Consider the following 20,000-nt stretch of genomic DNA (forward strand, 5'->3'; position numbering starts at 1 on the left):
CAGCCGTCGAAACATCAAGGTACAAAAAGAAAACACTAGTCTGTTTATAAGAACATTGAGTAAATATTTCATCAGTTCAGACTAAATGAACCTTTTTGGATCTATTTACATATCAACAGGCAAAAGAGGGTGTGAAGCGTGTTTGTGGTTAAGGTGGTTTGTGGGCTGATCTACCCAAGAGAATCGTCCAATGCACAGTTCTGTGTGGAAAAGGTGAACACCTGTGATATCTGGGCTACGCCTACACATTTACACTAGGAGACTGTATAGTTGAAATGCGTAGGCAGGCAGAGCCCATATATGAGAGGCTTTTTCACCTTTTCAACAAAGACGTGAGCATTGGACTATTCTCTTGGGGAAATCAGCCTACTTTACCACTGAGAACTTCATGTGAACCTTGACTCCAAAGAGTTGATACCTGCTAAGCAAAGCAGCGCTCCTCAGCCTCATTCTATGGATTCTATTTCTGTGTTATACTCCTGGAACAGTAGATCTCTCTCTGTTGTACTTACAGGACAGTAGATCTCTCTGTGTTGTACTTACAGGACAGTAGATCTCTCTGTGTTGTACTTACAGGACAGTAGATCTCTCTGTGTTGTACTTACAGGACAGTAGATCACTCTGTGTTGTACTTACAGGACAGTAGATCTCTCTGTGTTGTACTTACAGGACAGTAGATCTCTCTGTGTTGTACTTACAGGACAGTAGATCTCTCTGTGTTGTACTTACAGGACAGTAGATCTCTCTGTGTTGTACTTACAGGACAGTAGATCTCTCTGTGTTGTACTTACAGGACAGTAGATCTCTCTGTGTTGGTACTTACAGGACAGTAGATCTCTCTGTGTTGGTACTTACAGGACAGTAGATCTCTCTGTGTTGTACTTACAGGACAGTAGATCTCTCTGTGTTGTACTTACAGGACAGTAGATCTCTCTGTGTTGTACTTACAGGACAGTAGATCTCTCTGTGTTGTACTTACAGGACAGTAGATCTCTCTGTGTTGTACTTAACTCATTCAGGGCCAGTTTAGGACTGCCAATATTTAGCACAGGCCAAAGATTTTCATAATTGTTGGTCATCTTTCAAGACCCACAGTAAATTATCTATTAGCACCAGAGTGATTTGCAATACCTCAAAATGAAGATGTACGTCTCTGGGTTCACCAGGAAAAAAAAAGTTAGCTTTTAGCATGTTCTGTACTCTACTTATATCCATTTATATACACCCTGTTTTCACCCAAAATGTCTCTCTCTCAGATGACAAACAGGAGCAAATGCAATTTCTGTAAAATATACATTCTCAAGCAGAACTCGCTCTCAATTCTTTTATTTTGAACTGTATTGACATCAGACATGTAAATACTATTCGTTATGACACAAATGAAAAAAAAAATATATATATATATATATATATATACACATGAAGTGCTTTTTTTTTACATTCAACAATATAGCAGTGTGAGTGAGTGTGCAGACAGACACACAGACAGACAGACAGAGAGACAGACAGACAGACACACCGACAGACAGACAGACAGACAGACAGACAGACAGACAGACAGACAGACACACACACACACACACACACACACACACACACAGACACACACACACACACACACACACACACACACACGATCCCCCTTCGTTGCGTGATTTCTAACCCCACATAGGATAAGCAATAACCACGCCCTGTGGCGCCGGGATTGGCCAGGAGCAACACTGGAGCAGTACGCGAGGTTACTGGAGCAGAGACACTACACTGGAGGGCACGCAGTCCAGCGATTTCATGAAGCTCTTGAGAACGGGCAGCTGCCTGCCTAGCTGTTCATGTGCTGCTCGTCCATGTGCCCTGTCATATTCTCCCTGCTATCGTTGCCGTTTTCCCCTCGGCTATTCAACACGTCCTCACCGCCCTCTGATCACTGCTGATCGATCATTTCCTCATTCCTCCGATGATCAAACGCATCTGTGGATTACTTTCTCCGGTTTTCTCCGGCTGGCACACAGGAAAGCGAGCAGCTCCTGCAGCGCGCGAGGGGCGTTTCAATGGGGTTTCTCCTGTCAGCACAAGGCAAGCTCCTTATCGTTTTCTGATATTCCTCCTGCTCAATTTCAAAACAACAGCTGCGGTATGTGTTTGTTCACGTGTTGTCTTAGATGCTAGGGACCTGATACCATGTGACAGGCTGGGGAAGTGTTTTAACTACGCCCTGCAGTAATAAAAACAAAAACACGTCAAACACGTCATTGGCCCTCTGGGCTATTCCTGATAAGACGTCAAAGACGTCATTGGCCCTGAATGAGAATTTTTTTGGTTTTTTTTCTAAGTGCTGACACCAGAGAGGCTAAAAGCGCAGTGACTCACTGCGCTATTCAGCCTCTCTGGTGTCAGCACTTAGAAGATTTTCGGCTGGCACAGGGTAGGACAGTAGATCTCTCTGTGTTGGTACTTACAGGACAGTAGATCTCTCTGTGTTGTACTTACAGGACAGTAGATCTCTCTGTGTTGGTACTTACAGGACAGTAGATCTCTCTGTGTTGGTACTTACAGGACAGTAGATCTCTCTGTGTTGTACTTACAGGACAGTAGATCTCTCTGTGTTGTACTTACAGGACAGTAGATCTCTCTGTGTTGTACTTACAGGACAGTAGATCTCTCTGTGTTGGTACTTACAGGACAGTAGATCTCTCTGTGTTGTACTTACAGGACAGTAGATCTCTCTGTGTTGTACTTACAGGACAGTAGATCTCTCTGTGTTGTACTTACAGGACAGTAGATCTCTCTGTGTTGTATTTACAGGACAGTAGATCTCTCTGTGTTGTACTTACAGGACAGTAGATCACTCTGTGTTGTACTTACAGGACAGTAGATCTCTCTGTGTTGTACTTACAGGACAGTAGATCTCTCTGTGTTGTACTTACAGGACAGTAGATCTCTCTGTGTTGGTAGTTACAGGACAGTAGATCTCTCTGTGTTGTACTTACAGGACAGTAGATCTCTCTGTGTTGTACTTACAGGACAGTAGATCTCTCTGTGTTGTACTTACAGGACAGTAGATCTCTCTGTGTTGTACTTACAGGACAGTAGATCTCTCTGTGTTGTACTTACAGGACAGTAGATCTCTCTGTGTTGTACTTGCAGGACAGTAGATCTCTCTGTGTTGTACTTACAGGACAGTGGATCTCTCTGTGTTGTACTCACAGGACAGTAGATCTCTCTGTGTTGTACTTACAGGACAGTAGATCTCTCTGTGTTGTACTTACAGGACAGTGGATCTCTCTGTGTTGTACTCACAGGACAGTAGATCTCTCTGTGTTGTACTTACAGGACAGTAGATCTCTCTGTGTTGTACTTACAGGACAGTAGATCACTCTGTGTTGTACTGTACGTACAGGACAGTGGATCTGTTGAAGTGCTCTACTTACAGGACAGTAGATCTCTCTGTGTTGTACTTACAGGACAGTAGATCTCTCTGTGTTGTACTTACAGGACAGTAGATCTCTCTGTGTTGTACTTACAGGACAGTGGATCTGTTTTCAGGAAGGTCCAGCAGGACGGGTGGCTCATCCGTCTGGGAGGGGTTGCCTGGTCGATTGGTGTGGGACACGGAGTCTCTGACCCCTAGGAAGGATATGGGGTCAAAGGTCAAGTCAAATAAACCTACAACGAAGGCAATAACATTCTGCTGATTCTGAATATTAATTATACGTATTCCCCATTTCTTGCCTCATTGCTGCTTTTTCTTTCTTTCTTTCTTTCTTTCTTTCTTTCTTTCTTTCTTTCTTTCTTTCTTTCTTTGTGTTTCTGTGTTCTCTTTCTCCAACCATCTTAATTCAATTCAATTGCTGGCTTCATGTCCCCTCTCTCACAGTTCTTTCCTCCAATTCCCTCTTTATGATCATGGTTATCAACCCTTATCACAGAGCGGTGCGATAAGGTCATACGCCATAAAGACGGCCAATTAAGTCCCTCCTGACTCCCACTGATGCTTTAATTAAATCAATAACCTTCCTGTATCCACCTTCTTTTTGAATGCCCCACTGTAAAAATAATTGTGGGTACAAGGTCCGGTTTAACGTGACTTATTGTTGCAGCTTGCCGTTTCCTTTGTTATACTCGGCTGCAGACCCCAATTATAAACTGGAAACTGGAGTACGTTATAAAAGTTATAAATATAGTCACGTTATAAACAACTAACCAACGCTGGGGGTCCATATGGAAACAGTGTTACTCAAAATGGTTAAAAGTTAAATCAATTTGGTCATTCAGTGGCGTTTTACTGCCATGTAAAGTAACTAACGCTAGCCGCTAGCATTAGCCACAGTAGCCGACTACCCATAATGCATTACGTTATCCCAGCACCCGAACATAACATTTAATGGATAAAATAAAGCTGAAAACGAAAACCAGATTTCTAAATAGCCGTTATTTGATAAACTGAGCACACAAGGGTAATCTAAATGGTTACTTTGACCGTCTAATTTATTTTCTAAACTTATAAAAGTGACATATTAACCCTTACGGCTGTAGAGCAGAATGGCTCTGCTGTAAAACCCTCATAGACGGGGTTTTTTGTCAAGTTAAAACCGTCTATTACACCAGAAGAAGCACCCATAGGCATCATGGCAGCTAGAAATAAGGTGGATAGAAGTTATCAGCTGCTGCTTACTGGGATGGGAAGCCTCAGCGCCCTCTGGCTGCTGGGCTCATCTTTACACCACCAACCAGGAAGCAGGAGTCATTACAGCAGAGGCTCATGGGAGTAAAGGGGCATTATGTGTATGTATGTAGAGAGGTGTTCAAACAAACTGGCAAGCAGCCAGCAGCGAGCACACTCACCTGTGTTTTAAGAGTTTAGGTGCACGGCACAGGAGAATACTTGAAGGAGAAGGAGAGCCAGCTGGCTCTCCTTCTCCTTCCTACAGGTGTGTTCTCTGGGGCTATCTACGGGTGTGTTCTCTGGGGTTATCTACGGGTGTGTTCTCTGGGGCTATCTACAGGTGTGTTCTCTGGGGTTATCTACAGGTGTGTTCTCTGGGGTTATCTACAGGTGTGTTCTCTGGGGTTATCTACAGGTGTGTTCTCTGGGGTTATCTACAGGTGTGTTCTCTGGGGTTATCTACAGGTGTGTTCTCTGGGGTTATCTACAGGTGTGTTCTCTGGGGTTATCTACAGGTGTGTTCTCTGGGGCTATCTACAGGTGTGTTCCCTGGGGCTATCTACGGGTGTGTTCTCTGGGGTTATCTACAGGTGTGTTCTCTGGGGCTATCTACGGGTGTGTTCTCTGGGGTTATCTACAGGTGTGTTCTCTGGGGTTATCTACAGGTGTGTTCTCTGGGGTTATCTACAGGTGTGTTCCCTGGGGCTATCTACGGGTGTGTTCTCTGGGGCTATCTACGGGTGTGTTCTCTGGGGCTATCTACAGGTGTGTTCTCTGGGGCTATCTACGGGTGTGTTCTCTGGGGTTATCTACAGGTGTGTTCTCTGGGGCTATCTACGGGTGTGTTCTCTGGAGCAGAATGATGATGGGAGAACCCCCCCACACACACACGCACAAACAGTACCACGCATATAGAGAGCAGAGTCCTGCACCGGGTCGGGGTTCCAAAAAAACTAACAAAAAAACGCGGGGGGCGGGTAAAAAATACACTTCTGTAAATTGGTGGGTCGGGCGGCGGGTAAAAATTAATAAATGCGGACGGGCAGCGGGTGGAACAACGACGACGTATGAGCCATGTATGTTTTTCTGTTGCACTCAGATGGAGGCAGGAGGTGTGTCTGGCAGGGGGAAGGTGTGTCTGGCAGGGGGTGTGTCTGGCAGGGGGAAGGTGTGTCTGGCAGGGGGGGTGTCTGGCAGCTGGTCTGACTCGAACAGGAGAAAAGTTTCTGACGCACGTTTTCGCTAATTTGTTTACATAACCGGCATCGTTTCAAGTATGCGCATACTGTGCAATGTGTGACGCTATATGGAATGCACAAAACATTCAAAACTCAGCTGCGGTCAAGGTGATTGATTGGAGACAATACGAGTCGGACAGATAATATAGTAGGCTAACGTTAGCTTCCAGTCAAACATACACACTGGCTGTTTTCATAGCAACAGGCAACAACATGTCATGGATGGATAGCGTGAAAGTGGAGAGGTCTCATCCCAACGTGGATTTACGTTCCTCCAACAGCGATCATAAAGGCAGTATGGATTATACCGGACATATTGGAAATAGCTGGTAAGTCACTTTGCTTGCTGTAACTGTCTGTGTGTCTGATAGCAGAGCTATCCAGCTGGTTAGTGAGCTAGCAGCTGCTAAAAGCTAATTAACGTACATCAGCTGATGAGTCTCGGCCAGAAAGACTGCTGTTCGCCTCTCGTGTGAAAGGGTGGCAGTTTCATTAGGTTCACTACAAAATGTTTGCACTGCAGATTAACGGTTATTATATATATGCGGTTCCGGGTCGGGGGGCGGGTCTCATGTCTGCGGGGCGGGGTGGGTTGCGGTACTGATTGATCATATGTGCGGGTTCGCGGAGCGGGGTCGGTACTGCACGTCGCGGGGCCGGGCGGAACCGGGTCTTGAAAATCAGACCCGCGCAGGACTCTGATAGAGAGGTGTGTGGGTGTTGGTCCATACCGTAGAGTTGCCAGACGCGGACCTTGTCTTCATAGGGCAGGTCATACTTCAGGGGGTCTCCCACTGGACCCTGGTAGTAGGGTCTCATTATGGACTCGATGGCTGAAGTATGGACCAAGCCGATGGCATGACCAAATTCATGAACTGCAACCGCAAACAGATCCATCCCATGGGAGTCTGAGCAAGACGGGGAGAGAGAGACTTTTAGTTCAAAATGATTTATGGCACATTTGTGTTTATGTATTGCTATCATTGCTAGTCATGTCTCACAATGTCTCAGAATCCTTCTATAACACGGCGCACAGTTGCTCAACTGCATGTGTGTGAGAAGCCGAGCTAGAAATGAACGCACGTGATATTCCTATAACGATGAAATGCTGATATCATCATCATTATTATTTACCAATATTCAATGTAAAGAAGACTCTCCTCTGTTGTATAATTTCAAAAAAAAATCTTAAATCCTCTTATCTTATCTTATCTTATCTGATCTTATCGTTGTATTTGGTGTATGCTTTGACAATAGGTACACATACACATGTACAGTACATCATGTATAATAGCCCATTGATTTGAACTGAATTGAGACAGAGAGACAGACAGAGAGAGAGAAAGACAAACAGAGACAGACAGAGAGAGACACAGACAGACTTAACTACTTAACTTTCTTTACTGAGTCACACAAGAGGAAAAGTGAGTGAAACACATCAAAACAAAGTGAAACAAAGAGAAAGAGGAGAGAGAAAGTGGGACAGAGTTCTCTGGTGACAGAGGGACATGTCCCCTCCCTGGTGACAGAGGGACATGTCCCCTCCCTGGTGACAGAGGGACATGTCCCCTCCCTGGTGACAGAGGGACATGTCCCTCCCTGGTGACAGAGGGACATGTCCCCTCCCTGGTGACAGAGGGACATGTCCCCTCTCTGGTGACAGAGGGACATGTCCCCTCCCTGGTGACAGAGGGACATGTCCCCTCCCTGGTGACAGAGGGACATGTCCCCTCCCTGGTGACAGAGGGACATGTCCCTCCCTGGTGACAGAGGGACATGTCCCCTCCCTGGTGACAGAGGGACATGTCCCCTCCCTGGTGACAGAGGGACATGTCCCCTCCCTGGTGACAGAGGGACATGTCCCCTCCCTGGTGACAGAGGGACATGTCCCCTCCCTGGCATGTCCCCTCCCTGGTGACAGAGGGACATGTCCCCTCCCTGGTGACAGAGGGACATGTCCCCTCCCTGGTGACAGAGGGACATGTCCCTCCCTGGTGACAGAGGGACATGTCCCCTCCCTGGTGACAGAGGGACATGTCCCCTCCCTGGTGACAGAGGGACATGTCCCCTCCCTGGTGACAGAGGGACATGTCCCCTCCCTGGTGACAGAGGGACATGTCCCCTCCCTGGTGACAGAGGGACATGTCCCCTCCCTGGTGACAGAGGGACATGTCCCCTCCCTGGTGACAGAGGGACATGTCCCTCCCTGGTGACAGAGGGACATGTCCCTCCCTGGTGACAGAGGGACATGTCCCCTCCACTTTTGGAAATTGCATATTTGTCAGCCTCATTAATGTGATCTGGATCTGTTTAGTAGAGCAGGATATTAGATCAGAGAAACAATTATGGAATGTGATCAGGTCACCCTTGTTTCCTGTGTATGCTGTGTGTGTGTGTGTGTGTGTGTGTGTGTGTGTGTGTGTGTGTGTGTGTGTGTGTGTGTGTGTGTGTGTGTGTGTGTGGCACTGCAGTTTGGAAGATGACCTAGTTACAATACTACAATGCCTAGTTTGGAGGAAATGAAAGGAGGAAGTATGGAGACTAAAAAGGCAACCAACTGCTTTTAAAATAATCTGAACATTAAGGACTCTTTTCAAGACGGCACACAGCGTGGCTTTGTGACAGCAAAGTGGCAAATGTTTTCGTTCACCTGCACCTGTTATTTCGGTGACTTATCGTGAATCTAAGCAGGAGGAGAGTTGCAGTAGGGGGTGTGTCAGTAATCTAAGTGGGAAGAGAGTTGTAGTAGTGGGTGTGTCAGTAATCTAAGTGGGAGGAGAGTTGCAGTAGTGGGTGTGTCCGTAATCTAAGTGGGAGGAGAGTTGCAGTAGTGGGTGTGTCAGTAATCTAAGTGGGAGGAGAGTTGCAGTAGTGGGTGTGTCAGTAATCTAAGTGGGAGGAGAGTTGCAGTAGTGGGTGTGTCCGTAATCTAAGTGGGAGGAGAGTTGTAGTAGTGGGTGTGTCCGTAATCTAAGTGGGAGGAGAGTTGCAGTAGTGGGTGTGTCCGTAATCTAAGTGGGAGGAGAGTTGCAGTAGTGGGTGTGTCCGTAATCTAAGTGGGAGGAGAGTTGCAGTAGTGGGTGTGTCAGTAATCTAAGTGGGAGGAGAGTTGCAGTAGTGGGTGTGTCAGTAATCTAAGTGGGAGGAGAGTTGCAGTAGTGGGGGTGTCAGTAATCTAAGTGGGAGGAGAGTTGCAGTAGTGGGGGTGTCAGTAATCTAAGTGGGAGGAGAGTTGCAGTAGTGGGTGTGTGTCAGTAATCTAAGTGGGAGGAGAGTTGCAGTAGTGGGGGTGTCAGTAATCTAAGTGGGAGGAGAGTTGCAGTAGGGGGTGTGTCAGTAATCTAAGTGGGAGGAGAGTTGCAGTAGTGGGGGTGTCAGTAATCTAAGTGGGAGGAGAGTTGCAGTAGGGGGTGTGTCAGTAATCTAAGTGGGAGGAGAGTTGCAGTAGTGGGTGTGTCAGTAATCTAAGTGGGAGGAGAGTTGCAGTAGTGGGTGTGTCAGTAATCTAAGTGGGAGGAGAGTTGCAGTAGGGGGTGTGTCAGTAATCTAAGTGGGAGGAGAGTTGTAGTAGTGGGTGTGTCAGTAATCTAAGTGGGAGGAGAGTTGCAGTAGTGGGTGTGTCCGTAATCTAAGTGGGAGGAGAGTTGTAGTAGTGGGTGTGTCCGTAATCTAAGTGGGAGGAGAGTTGCAGTAGTGGGTGTGTCCGTAATCTAAGTGGGAGGAGAGTTGCAGTAGTGGGTGTGTCAGTAATCTAAGTGGGAGGAGAGTTGCAGTAGTGGGTGTGTCAGTAAAGATCACACACCATTAGGGGTGTCACAATATATCGTCCCACGAAATTTCGCGATAGTAAAACGTCACGATATGTATCGTTGAGATGAAATCTCATATCGCAAAAAAAAAAAAAAATTTTTTTTTTTTTTCAAAAAATAGACTAAGAAACGTCTTTGTTTGTTGAAGTTCAATGTGTGGAAAGTAGTTCAGTTGAACAAGTCTCTGAAGAGACACATGAGAAGTTATACAGGAGAGAAACCAATCAATTGAGTTTCTGGCAAAACTGTTTACTTGACAGGAAAAACTGAAGATGCATAAAAAATAGATTAAGAAAAGTCTTGTTGTTTGAGTTTGAAGAAAAACTGAAGATGCATAATGAGAATTTATACTGCTGAGAAACCTTTTAGTTCAAAGTAAATCTAAGTGACGGTGTAACTCATTCTATTTCAAGATAAGCCTTATCTCCAATCTCATGTTTTTTCTAGTTGTTATTGTAATAACAATTTCCCACAACAGCATGTTTTGTATTTGTGCATTTCAAATAAAATACTACTTTTCCAGTCATATATTGTCATTATTCAAGTTTAAAAAAATATTGTTAAAATCGTATCGTATCGTATCGTTATCGTGAACGCAGTATCGTGATACGTATCGTATCGTGAACTGAGTGTATCGTGACACCCCTACACACCATAGTGCAATAGACCCTTTTTTCATGGGGACCATTTTGTGTCAAAAAGGCAGGGTAACAGGTGGAAGCAAAACAGTAATGAGCATATTTTATTTTTTAGGGCACAAAGGCCACATTTCATTTTTGACATCATGAAGAGCGATTTCTTCTCAAATGTGTCTTAAAATGAGCCAATGATACATCCTCTGCATAGGGCAGCAGGCTACATTAACCTGAGACCACTGACGCTTTTAAAGCAACTGACAGTAGCAGCCTGCTACATGTAGCAGGCTGCTACATGTAGCAGGGCACTGCTGCCAAGGTGGCCTCAGGGATCTCAGGGCATCACGGCCAGAGGGAGGAGCAACGGAGGACATGGCCTCTGTTGCCATGGCCAAAAGGTCAAAGTCAAGGTCAAAAGTGCATGGCGCAAAACACAGCCATGCTCTGTGCTATTTCCATGGATTCAATAAGTGATGAATGCATGAACAGATCCTATTCAAAGAGTTTACCAAGTGTTTTTGGGGGATGATAATCTGGCCAATTGATATAATTGCCTCAAGAAGGAGGAAAAAAAAGAAGCTATAAAAAAGAAGCTCTAACAGCTTTCATTCTAACTCTCTATACATGTACATGTGGCTGTGGCGTGAGTCATTGTCATGCAACATACAGTGTCAGTGTCAGTGTCAGTGTCAGTATGCACCACGACACATCCAGTGTGAAGGTGACCGTCAGGGCCTGGCTGCTGAAGCATGAAGGTGGGAGGAGTCAGGTTCTGATGAAGGTTCTGATGAAGTGACAGAAATGCCACCGAAATGTCACAATGACACTCTGCAGACCTTGGCTGCACCTTGATATATTGAACATGAAGATCACAAACGGGAGAGGGGACAAGGCGCACGCACACCTGTCTGAGTCCAACGGCCACATTGAAGGTGGCGCTTCTGAATCTTCTGACCATGGCTATCCGGTTTAGGATTTCCTCAAAGTGCTCGTCCCAGCTTCCAACAAGATCCCCAGTTGAGGTAAGTGTTTTTCAGTCCCCTGCTCAAAACAGCTTCTATGATGTCCGTTCCCTCCTGTGTCACCGAATGGTTTTCCAGAACCTCTTTGACACTTTCAGACAGTCGTCCAGCAGAGCCTCTCCAAACTTCTCCTCCCACATCTTTCTTTCGCTTCTGCAACAGCTTCAAATCATTAATTTCCTGACTGCAACCTGCTGCACTATCTCATCTGCAGCCTCACTGCAGCTCATCTTGCTGTTAAAAGCTGGTGACTTCTGTACACTGTTGGGCAAGTTACTTTCAAAATGTAATATACTACATATTACTAGTTACGTTGATTTGAAAGTAATAAGTTACTTTACAATATTACTGTCTGTGTAGAGTAACTCGTTACTTATTACACTACTTTTGCATTACTTTCACCAAAATAACTGCAGTAGCAAAATGACATCACCGCCGCGGAACCATCCCGAAAAATAATTTCAACCGCCTTGAAGTCAGTGTAAACCCTCCAAAATTCAACATTTTATTATTTTCCGTTGTTATTGTCATCTATAGTGGTTATTTGCATAATGAGTTACCCCAAACACTGCTTGTGTAGAATCAGTGTAACCCCTGTTGTTTGCATGTTTATCCCTTTTGGGACTGATCTCCATATGGTGCACATGAAGAGGCGTGGCAGACAGCGCTGGGGGCGGGGCAGACAGCGCTGGGGGCGGGGCATCACATATCGTTAGCTATGTGCTAGTGAGATAACTATGGTGCCCCCTGAGCCGCAGGACTGCCAATCAAAAGCTGCGTGCGGAAACACGCCTAAAGAGGCTGCAGGGCTATGAAAGCTAGATTTCCCCCCGGCATTCAGCTCCAAAAGAAAGGGGAAGGAAAAGCCTCCAAAAACCTCCTTGTCTGGCTCTGCTAAGCAAGACAAAAACATACAGCTCGGAGATTTACTTTTGCAAAAATGTTGGAGTGCTAGCGTGTCGCGCCAAGCTAGCTTAGCGTCCCTCGGTGGGGAAAGGCTCAACATTAAGTCTGCATGCGGTTAACCTGAGGTTGGCCTCGGCTTGGGAACATCTCACTGTTATGCTCAGTCAAAGACAATGACACTGATGAGGGCGTGCGCTCGTGGTCACAGGAGCCACCTGGGGATGTTCAGAAGCCCCAAATGCCAACTCTAATCTACAGGAGCACATGGTGGCGCAGAAGAGACGAAGGGTGGATGAAAGGAAGGATTGAGAGAACTAGAGGTTGAGAAGAAAGCAGGCACCATGTCATCGTATTCACAGTGTCTCTCTGTCCCTCTCGTCTCTGAGGTGACAGATGAGACTGAACGCCTGTGGACAAAGTCAGCTCAGAGATTTAGCTGGATGCACCAGATTGATTTAGGAAGGGTCCATAGGGACAGAGACAGACAGAACCGCCACGAGCCAAATTATATGAGATGGCACAGGAGATGTTCAGACAAGAACTTACTTTAGTCCAACTTCTGGTAGTATTATTGATTTTAGGGTATCTTAAAGTCGAGCTAAACTCATAAATGACTTTTCTTTTCTTTTAGTTCAAATACCTTTGGTATGCAGTGCACCTATTTAATAATGTATGCAAATAAAATCACAAAAGTCTAATTTCTTTAGTTTTTCACACTTTTTCACATCAAAAGTTAATTTTTCAAGATTTCATTGATAACAGTAATGTACAGTTAAGCTGATGTCACCCAGTACTATCAAATTTCTACCCCATTTCAACCAATCATATCACGACATGCAGCTGTCAATCAAATCTTCATTTCAGGATAATTTTCTCTTCCAAATGAAGTAGAAAATGGCACCTAGTGCCTGTCATCTGGCAGAATTCCTATCCCATAAACTAACTACTAACTTGGCCAATTGTTAGAAACATGAACACAAAACAAAAACTATAATCTCTAAGAATGCAAAGAAATGTAACTGGCTCGTTAAAACGTGCATTCCAGGGATATCGTATTTACAGAAATAGCGTAAAAGGCGCGCGCTTGAGAGCGTGGTTGTCAGGGGTCTGCCCTCGGAGATTCCAGGCGGGCGGGCAGCACCAATTCATCGGATTGTCCGTTCCCTCCGCACGAAGCAGCGGATCCCACTCGCGTAGCACGACAACACGCTGAATCCCACTCGATTTGGGGGTGGAACACGCCATGATTGACCAATGCCAAAGCCAGTCGACAGAATTGTCAAATCAAATCATCGACATGATACTATGACCCGCCTCTCAATTTGTCATCTCAGACAAATTATGTTTTCAGTCTGAAACGGACTGCGACGCACGTGACGAACGGGTTCAGTTCGACTTTAAGATATAGGCTAGTACTGACACATATTGAAAAGCCTCATAATAACTTTGTTTGATGCACAGTAAATACAGTATACTAAGCTGCACCTCTTCCTCTGATGTGGTATGATTGAACTCAGCTTTAGCCATACCGCTTCAGCGTAGGCTAACTGCCTTGCTAGCCAGAGGCATTAGCTGTTCGTTACCTACAGTATCTTACCGTTACCGAGTTAGCTTGACAGTTTTTCTCGGTTAACTAGCGACGCTCAGTTCCTCCTGTGTGCGTTATCGTGGTTTTATGATTGTAATAAATCGGTTTGGCAGTGTGGTGTGGTGGCAGTGCTCACCGCATAACACACACGTACGCACGCACGCACGCACGCACGTACGTACGCACGCACGCATGCACGCACACGCACACAAAGTAACTGTCCTGCTTAATTAGCCTCAATTAGCAATTCCAGACCTTCACTTCCTAAATTGACTTCACCAAGATCCCGGCTCTCATGTACTCAACTGGATATCTGAAGTGTCAATCAAACAGCAGGGCTTAACTGGCTCGCTAAATGGGAGACTTTACCGCTAATATTCCGCTAGATCAGCTGTTTTTAAAATACAATGTTTCAATACTAATGATGCACATTACAACTGGAGCACTGGAGGAAGGGGAGTTGAGGGGTGGTGGTGGGGCAGGGCTGTACACTTACTTTATTAGGTGTTAGCACTGATGTTAGTCAGCTAAAAAGTTCAGTAGCACAAAGAAACATTTAGTAGCACACACAGGTAGCGGTGAAACATAATTATGCTTTATTGGTCAAAATTAATTTGGTCATATACTGTAGATCGGGATGGGAATTGTTAAGGTTTTAATGGTAGCCTAGTACTTACTGATACTGCTTATTGATCTGGTACTATCCTTATCCCTTCTTTTCGTTAAATTAAGAATAGAAATTGCTTTATTTAACAAAACGGTAAAAAAAAATCTTTAAATGTGTTCATAAATTCAATCTGACCATTGATTTCAGATCAGAGCACTCTGGACAGAGCGCCAACAGATTTGACTTAAAATATAGCAAATGAACTATGATGCATTATTATTCATTAAACTATCCAGCACGTTTAACATGAATGTTTCAATAATAAATAGGAAATCTATTTTCTTAATCTCCAATAGCACCCGGGTGAGTGGATACATAATTCTCTTAGCACAAGATCATTTTTAATAGCATATGCTAGCAAATCTGTAGCACTAGTGTGCAGCCCTGTGGGGGCATAACGCATTAGTAAAAGCAATTACTCTGCTATGTGTCTGATAAGGTCCAGCCTTCATAAGAAGATTATATATGACTCCACAATCTGCTGAAGTACCAACATTCACCTTTCAACTTCTGGGCTGACCTAACACGTTTCCAGCTTCTCACAAGCTTATTAAGCTGTTGAGAAGGTTGCTAAGAACAACAATTTAGGAATGCGATACCTTTGTAGGAACATACAGTAGCTAAGCCAGACGGGACTTAAAGTCTCCGGTCTTATTTTCTGCTAGGTTTATACCCAGAGAATCACAGTTATAGTAAAAGTGAAATGAAATGTATAGATCTCGGGTTGCTCAATGCCAAAAAATGTATTGCATTGTTGTGGAAAATGGTTCACAGACCAAGCGCAACTCAATGGATAAGACAGATGCTGTCAAACCTTCCACTAGAAAATATTACTTACATATTGAAAGCTAAACAACATATATTTGAAGATATTTGGATGCCATTCATTAGTTATGTTGGTCATTTAAATTTAGCAGATGATCAAGCGAATAACTAGGTTTTGTGATGGCAGTGCAGTTCCTGAAGCTAGAATGTCTTTTTGATACCTTGTTATTTGTTTATTTTCTTTACCTGTATGACATTTAATTAAAAAAAATGTATATGGTTTAAGATTACCTATGTACAAATTGGAGGAGCAGAGGTGTGGTGGTTGTTGTTGTTTTGTCTGTATGTATTGTAAAGATAACAAATTGTAAATAAAAACATTTTGGGGAAAAAAAAAGTCTCCGGTCTTACAAGCAAGACAATATAAAGAGGCGGTGACATCTACATCGGCGTGCACGATGCTTAGACTATATCTTAGTTATATTATCTATTAGAGACGAGCTGATGTTGAGCAGATGAGCAGACTGTGAGACTGCAGCACGGTGGTGCCCGACAGACAGAGTGTGACGTGAAGAACTGTTTAATTAACTTGCTCTCCTCTCTGCCTCAGTGCTCCAGTCTGTTAGTCTCAGTCTGCTAGTCCACAAAGAGAAAGGGCAAAGTCGGGGCAAGCAACGCATTCCAATCAGGAGGAGCATTAACTGCCTTCAAAACCAAAGTAGAAGAAGAGGAGGAGGAGGGAATTTCACCAGATATACAGCTAGGGGGAAACTGATTAGCCACGAAAATACATTTTTTAAGACATTTGAGATGAGTCCTCTTCAGAAGATTAAATAAATGATATGATTGTAGAAGAGGACTATGCTTGTTTTACAGCTGAGATAGTCTGGTGTATCTGGTCTGGTGGGTTTGATGATCAGTGTGAAAGAATGACAAGCAGGTACTAACTAACCTGAAGCTGCTAGGTGGTTTGTTTTCACATAACCATCTGCGACCGAGTCACTCGGGGAAACGGTCTCTAAGGTCAGGCACTTAAAAAAAAAAAAGATACCTGGCAGGTGATTGGATGAACCATCTGTCTATCACAACAAAAGCCTGCCCGTAGATGCCTCATACTGCAGGACGCTGACTGATGCCAACCACCAGCGGTTCAGATTCAAACCGATAGATTTGATTTGCTTTCATTATTGTGTGATCATGATCTCGTGATCTCGCGTGAATCCAGCTGCCTCGCAAGGTTAGGAAGTAACCTTGACAACAAAGATTCCTAACAGGGAAAGACGATTCATGAAAACCAGTCAGATTCAAGATTCAAGATTCACTTTAATAGCCACAGGAAGTAATCAGATTACAAACGCGGAATTGGACTTAGTGCAAGTATGCAGCGCAGCGCTCACATCAAACAAAACATGCATCTCTTCACTCTCACTGTCTTCCCTTAAAGGACTGACATGATATTATATTATATTATATTATATTATATTATATTATATTATATTATATTATTATTATATTATGTTTTTGACTGATTTGCAGCATTCCCTTACTGTTTTACATCACTTCACTATGTATTGTTTTGCAATGCTTTTATGACATAATGATATATTCGCTATGGCTATTTTACTGTCTTAGATGTTTGTCAACATACTTTTTTTAAACAAAGGCTGTCTGAATTAGAGATGGGCCGATACCATTTTTTTCAGACCGAATACGAGTACGAGTACTTAATTTTGGGTACTCGCCGATACAGAGTACCGATACGAGTACTTTTTGTTTTTGTTGAGTAACCACTTATTTTACCCCCTTTTTTCCCCCAATTTCGTTTCATTGTCATGCCTTGTACTTTTAATGATACTGTAATGTTCAATTACCACAATGAAAATAATAACACTGCTGATTCTTAAGATACTGTTTATTTGTTTACAGTTTCTTTACCTTCTTTAAGCAGCACACACCAGCACAGCCAAAACCCAAAACAGAATTGAGTACAACAGTATGTTAAATAATAGTAAACAGTCAAATAAATGCTTAGTAGTCACTCTCTGTAACTCTCTCTGTAACTCTCTGAGTTTTTGTATTAATTGTAAATTACACAGTACTCGGGCCAGAGTATCGGGACGTTCTCCCGATACCGATACGAGTACTTGAGTACGGTATCGGCGCCAAGTACCGATACCAGTATCGGTATCGGCCCATCTCTAGTCTGAATATAATGAGTTACTCCCAGTAAAGAAAATCTTTGACATGGAATGGAACATCTTTCAAAATGTAAATGTTTACACCCTAAACTGGAATTGTCGAATACGTTAAATTGGAATTTTTATTAAAAAAAATGTTTTTGTGTATTTTTACCTAGCTTCCTTTATCTGTTTTATTCTTTAGTAACCCCCTGTGTATAATACCTGGCTGACATTTTTGTAGTAGCTTACTGACTAATAGATGTTATTATTACCTATAACTCTATGAGCTATAAAAAAAAAAATATCGTTTATTACTTGGTTGGAAGCAGGCGATGGTGATATAGAGAGAAATAGATAGTGGTCATACAGACGGGTCAACCCTCTGACACCCCTCTGTGTCCCACTTCATTTTTCTCTCTTCTCCACACATCCATCTGCTGGCTCCTTCACCTCCCTGTTCCCATTAACCCACACCTCTGCAGCTGCCTTGCCTCTGCTGCGGCCTGCTGGTGGGAGGTCTAATTGGAGCAGATTGAGCTGCTGTCCTGTAACATATGGTTCACAGCCTTGACGGGGCAGAGGCAGGAGACGCGGGCAGGTTCTGACCCAGTCAGACCCAGTCAGCCTCACCCTCACACCTCCTCTCCAACCCCTAGTCAGCCTCACCCCCACACCCCCTCTCCAACCCCTTTTAAGTGCCATCTTCCAGCAGGATAGTAAGGAGACTGAGAGCGTCATATTTGACTGCCAAACTCCAGCCCCCAATGATAAAGCATCATGTCCTGACATTCAGCCAGACAGGTAATGTCAATCAGCCCAGCAGAAGCTATCCTGTAGCTTATTCAGTTCTCTGACCTGCCTGTGGAGGGGGGGAAGTGAAAAAAAAAAAAAAAAAAAAAAAGATAATTTTCAGATTCAAATCAAATCTTTCTTTTGCATGTTTTTTTTTAGAAGGGGGTTCCTATCTGGAGGAACCCCCAGGGGAGCATGGGGAGAACATGCAAGCTCCGCACAGAAAAGCCCTTTGGAGGAGCCCACCTGGGTGGTGGCATGGGGATGGGGACACACCCTCAGCGCCCACAGCGTCCCAGGCGGGAATCAAACCCAGGACCTTCTTCCTGTGAGGCGACAGTGCTACCACTCTGCACCACTGTGCCCCCCCTCCACCCCTAAATCAATCATTATTGATTGTAATGTGTTTGATCAAAAGTACATTCATGTAACTGCTTTCCAATTCTTAAAGTGAACAGCATTCATCATTTTAATAACGCACCAGGTTAGAGGCTTCCTTGTACAATTTACAGCCTTCGTTTTCTGAGAATCTCTTTCATATCCGAATCGATATTGAATCAAATCAAATCGGAAATCGAATCGTGACCTTGTGAATTGGAATCGAATCGATTCAGGAAATCAGTGGCGATACCCAGCGCTAAGACGTGTGGCTTTATTGTGTATTCATTAATTTGTATAAACGTATTGTCCTTCAGCCTGAGGTTTTAGTCTCAGTTGTGTGATGAACCTGTCCTGCGGAGAAATCCCCCAAAATCCAGAATTCCACCTATTCGTTGTCACCTGACATGTTTCTTCTCTATGAGCCAGTCTGGTGGGTAAAGAAGCGAACATCTACCCTTTAACCAAATGCACATTATTCATGTGACCAGTGCTGGTATTTGCACACAAGACACGACCATCTGTCTCTCTGCCAGGTGAACCACAGCATCTCTGAGCTGTGATATTAGAAGGTGCTGCATCCTGGATGGACCTTCACTCCAAACAGGGACTGACTTTTGAGACTCTGCTGTTGGGAGTTCTTCCACCTGATTGAGCTTAAATTCATCGTAGTGTCAATATTTCTGCAGCACAAGAACCCTGCAAAAACTCACCACTGTGTCGTTTTGTGACCAAATCAATCTGTTATCGATTGTGAATGCAGCAGCTGTTTGTTTGCCATTACAGATTCTACTGTAGTCTGGTTTCTCTTGTGTTTCTAGGTGTGGGAGAGGCAACATCATGTCATGTCATGACTGACAAAAAGTCACAGGAACAAACATTTGGCTTTATCTTCATATCTCCCAACAAATTAAATATTCATTGTAGAATTTGGAACAAAGGGCAGAGGCATGGCTCGGGTCCAAAGTTTGACAGGCAGTGTTCTAGTTTTGGGCGTCTTAGATGGTGCAGAACCTGAACACAGTTTTCAGGCCCTGTCCCTCCTCTGTACTGGAGCTATTCTACAGACTTCCTGCTCTGTACTGGAGCTATTCTACACACTTCCTGCTCTGTACTGGAGCTATTCTACACACTTCCTGCTCTGTGCTGGAGCTATTCTACAGACTTCCTGCTCTGTACTGGAGCTATTCTACACACTTCCTGCTCTGTGCTGGAGCTATTCTACAGACTTCCTGCTCTGTACTGGAGCTATTCTACACACTTCCTCCTCTGTACTGGAGCTATTCTACACACTTCCTGCTCTGTACTGGAGCTATTCTACACACTTCCTGCTCTGTACTGGAGCTATTCTACACAC

At 44.2% G+C, this 20,000-nt stretch overlaps 1 protein-coding gene across 1 annotated transcript in view; it reads right to left on the bottom strand.

The window, feature by feature from the left end:
* Positions 1-20,000, bottom strand: part of LOC310795759 (matrix metalloproteinase-17-like) — a gene marked incomplete at both ends in the record, with an annotated part of 206,176 nt that overhangs the window by 28,202 nt on the left and 157,974 nt on the right. Inside the window, 2 exons of the mRNA XM_083657836.1 lie at positions 3,522-3,624; positions 6,633-6,809. Of these exons, the coding sequence (XP_083513962.1) occupies positions 3,522-3,624; positions 6,633-6,809 (280 nt within the window). The remainder of the gene's footprint in view (positions 1-3,521; positions 3,625-6,632; positions 6,810-20,000) is intronic.

The sequence above is a fragment of the Poromitra crassiceps genome (assembly GCF_964638095.1).
Source record: "Poromitra crassiceps genome assembly, chromosome: 21".
Classification (NCBI taxonomy): Eukaryota; Metazoa; Chordata; class Actinopteri; order Beryciformes; family Melamphaidae; genus Poromitra; species Poromitra crassiceps.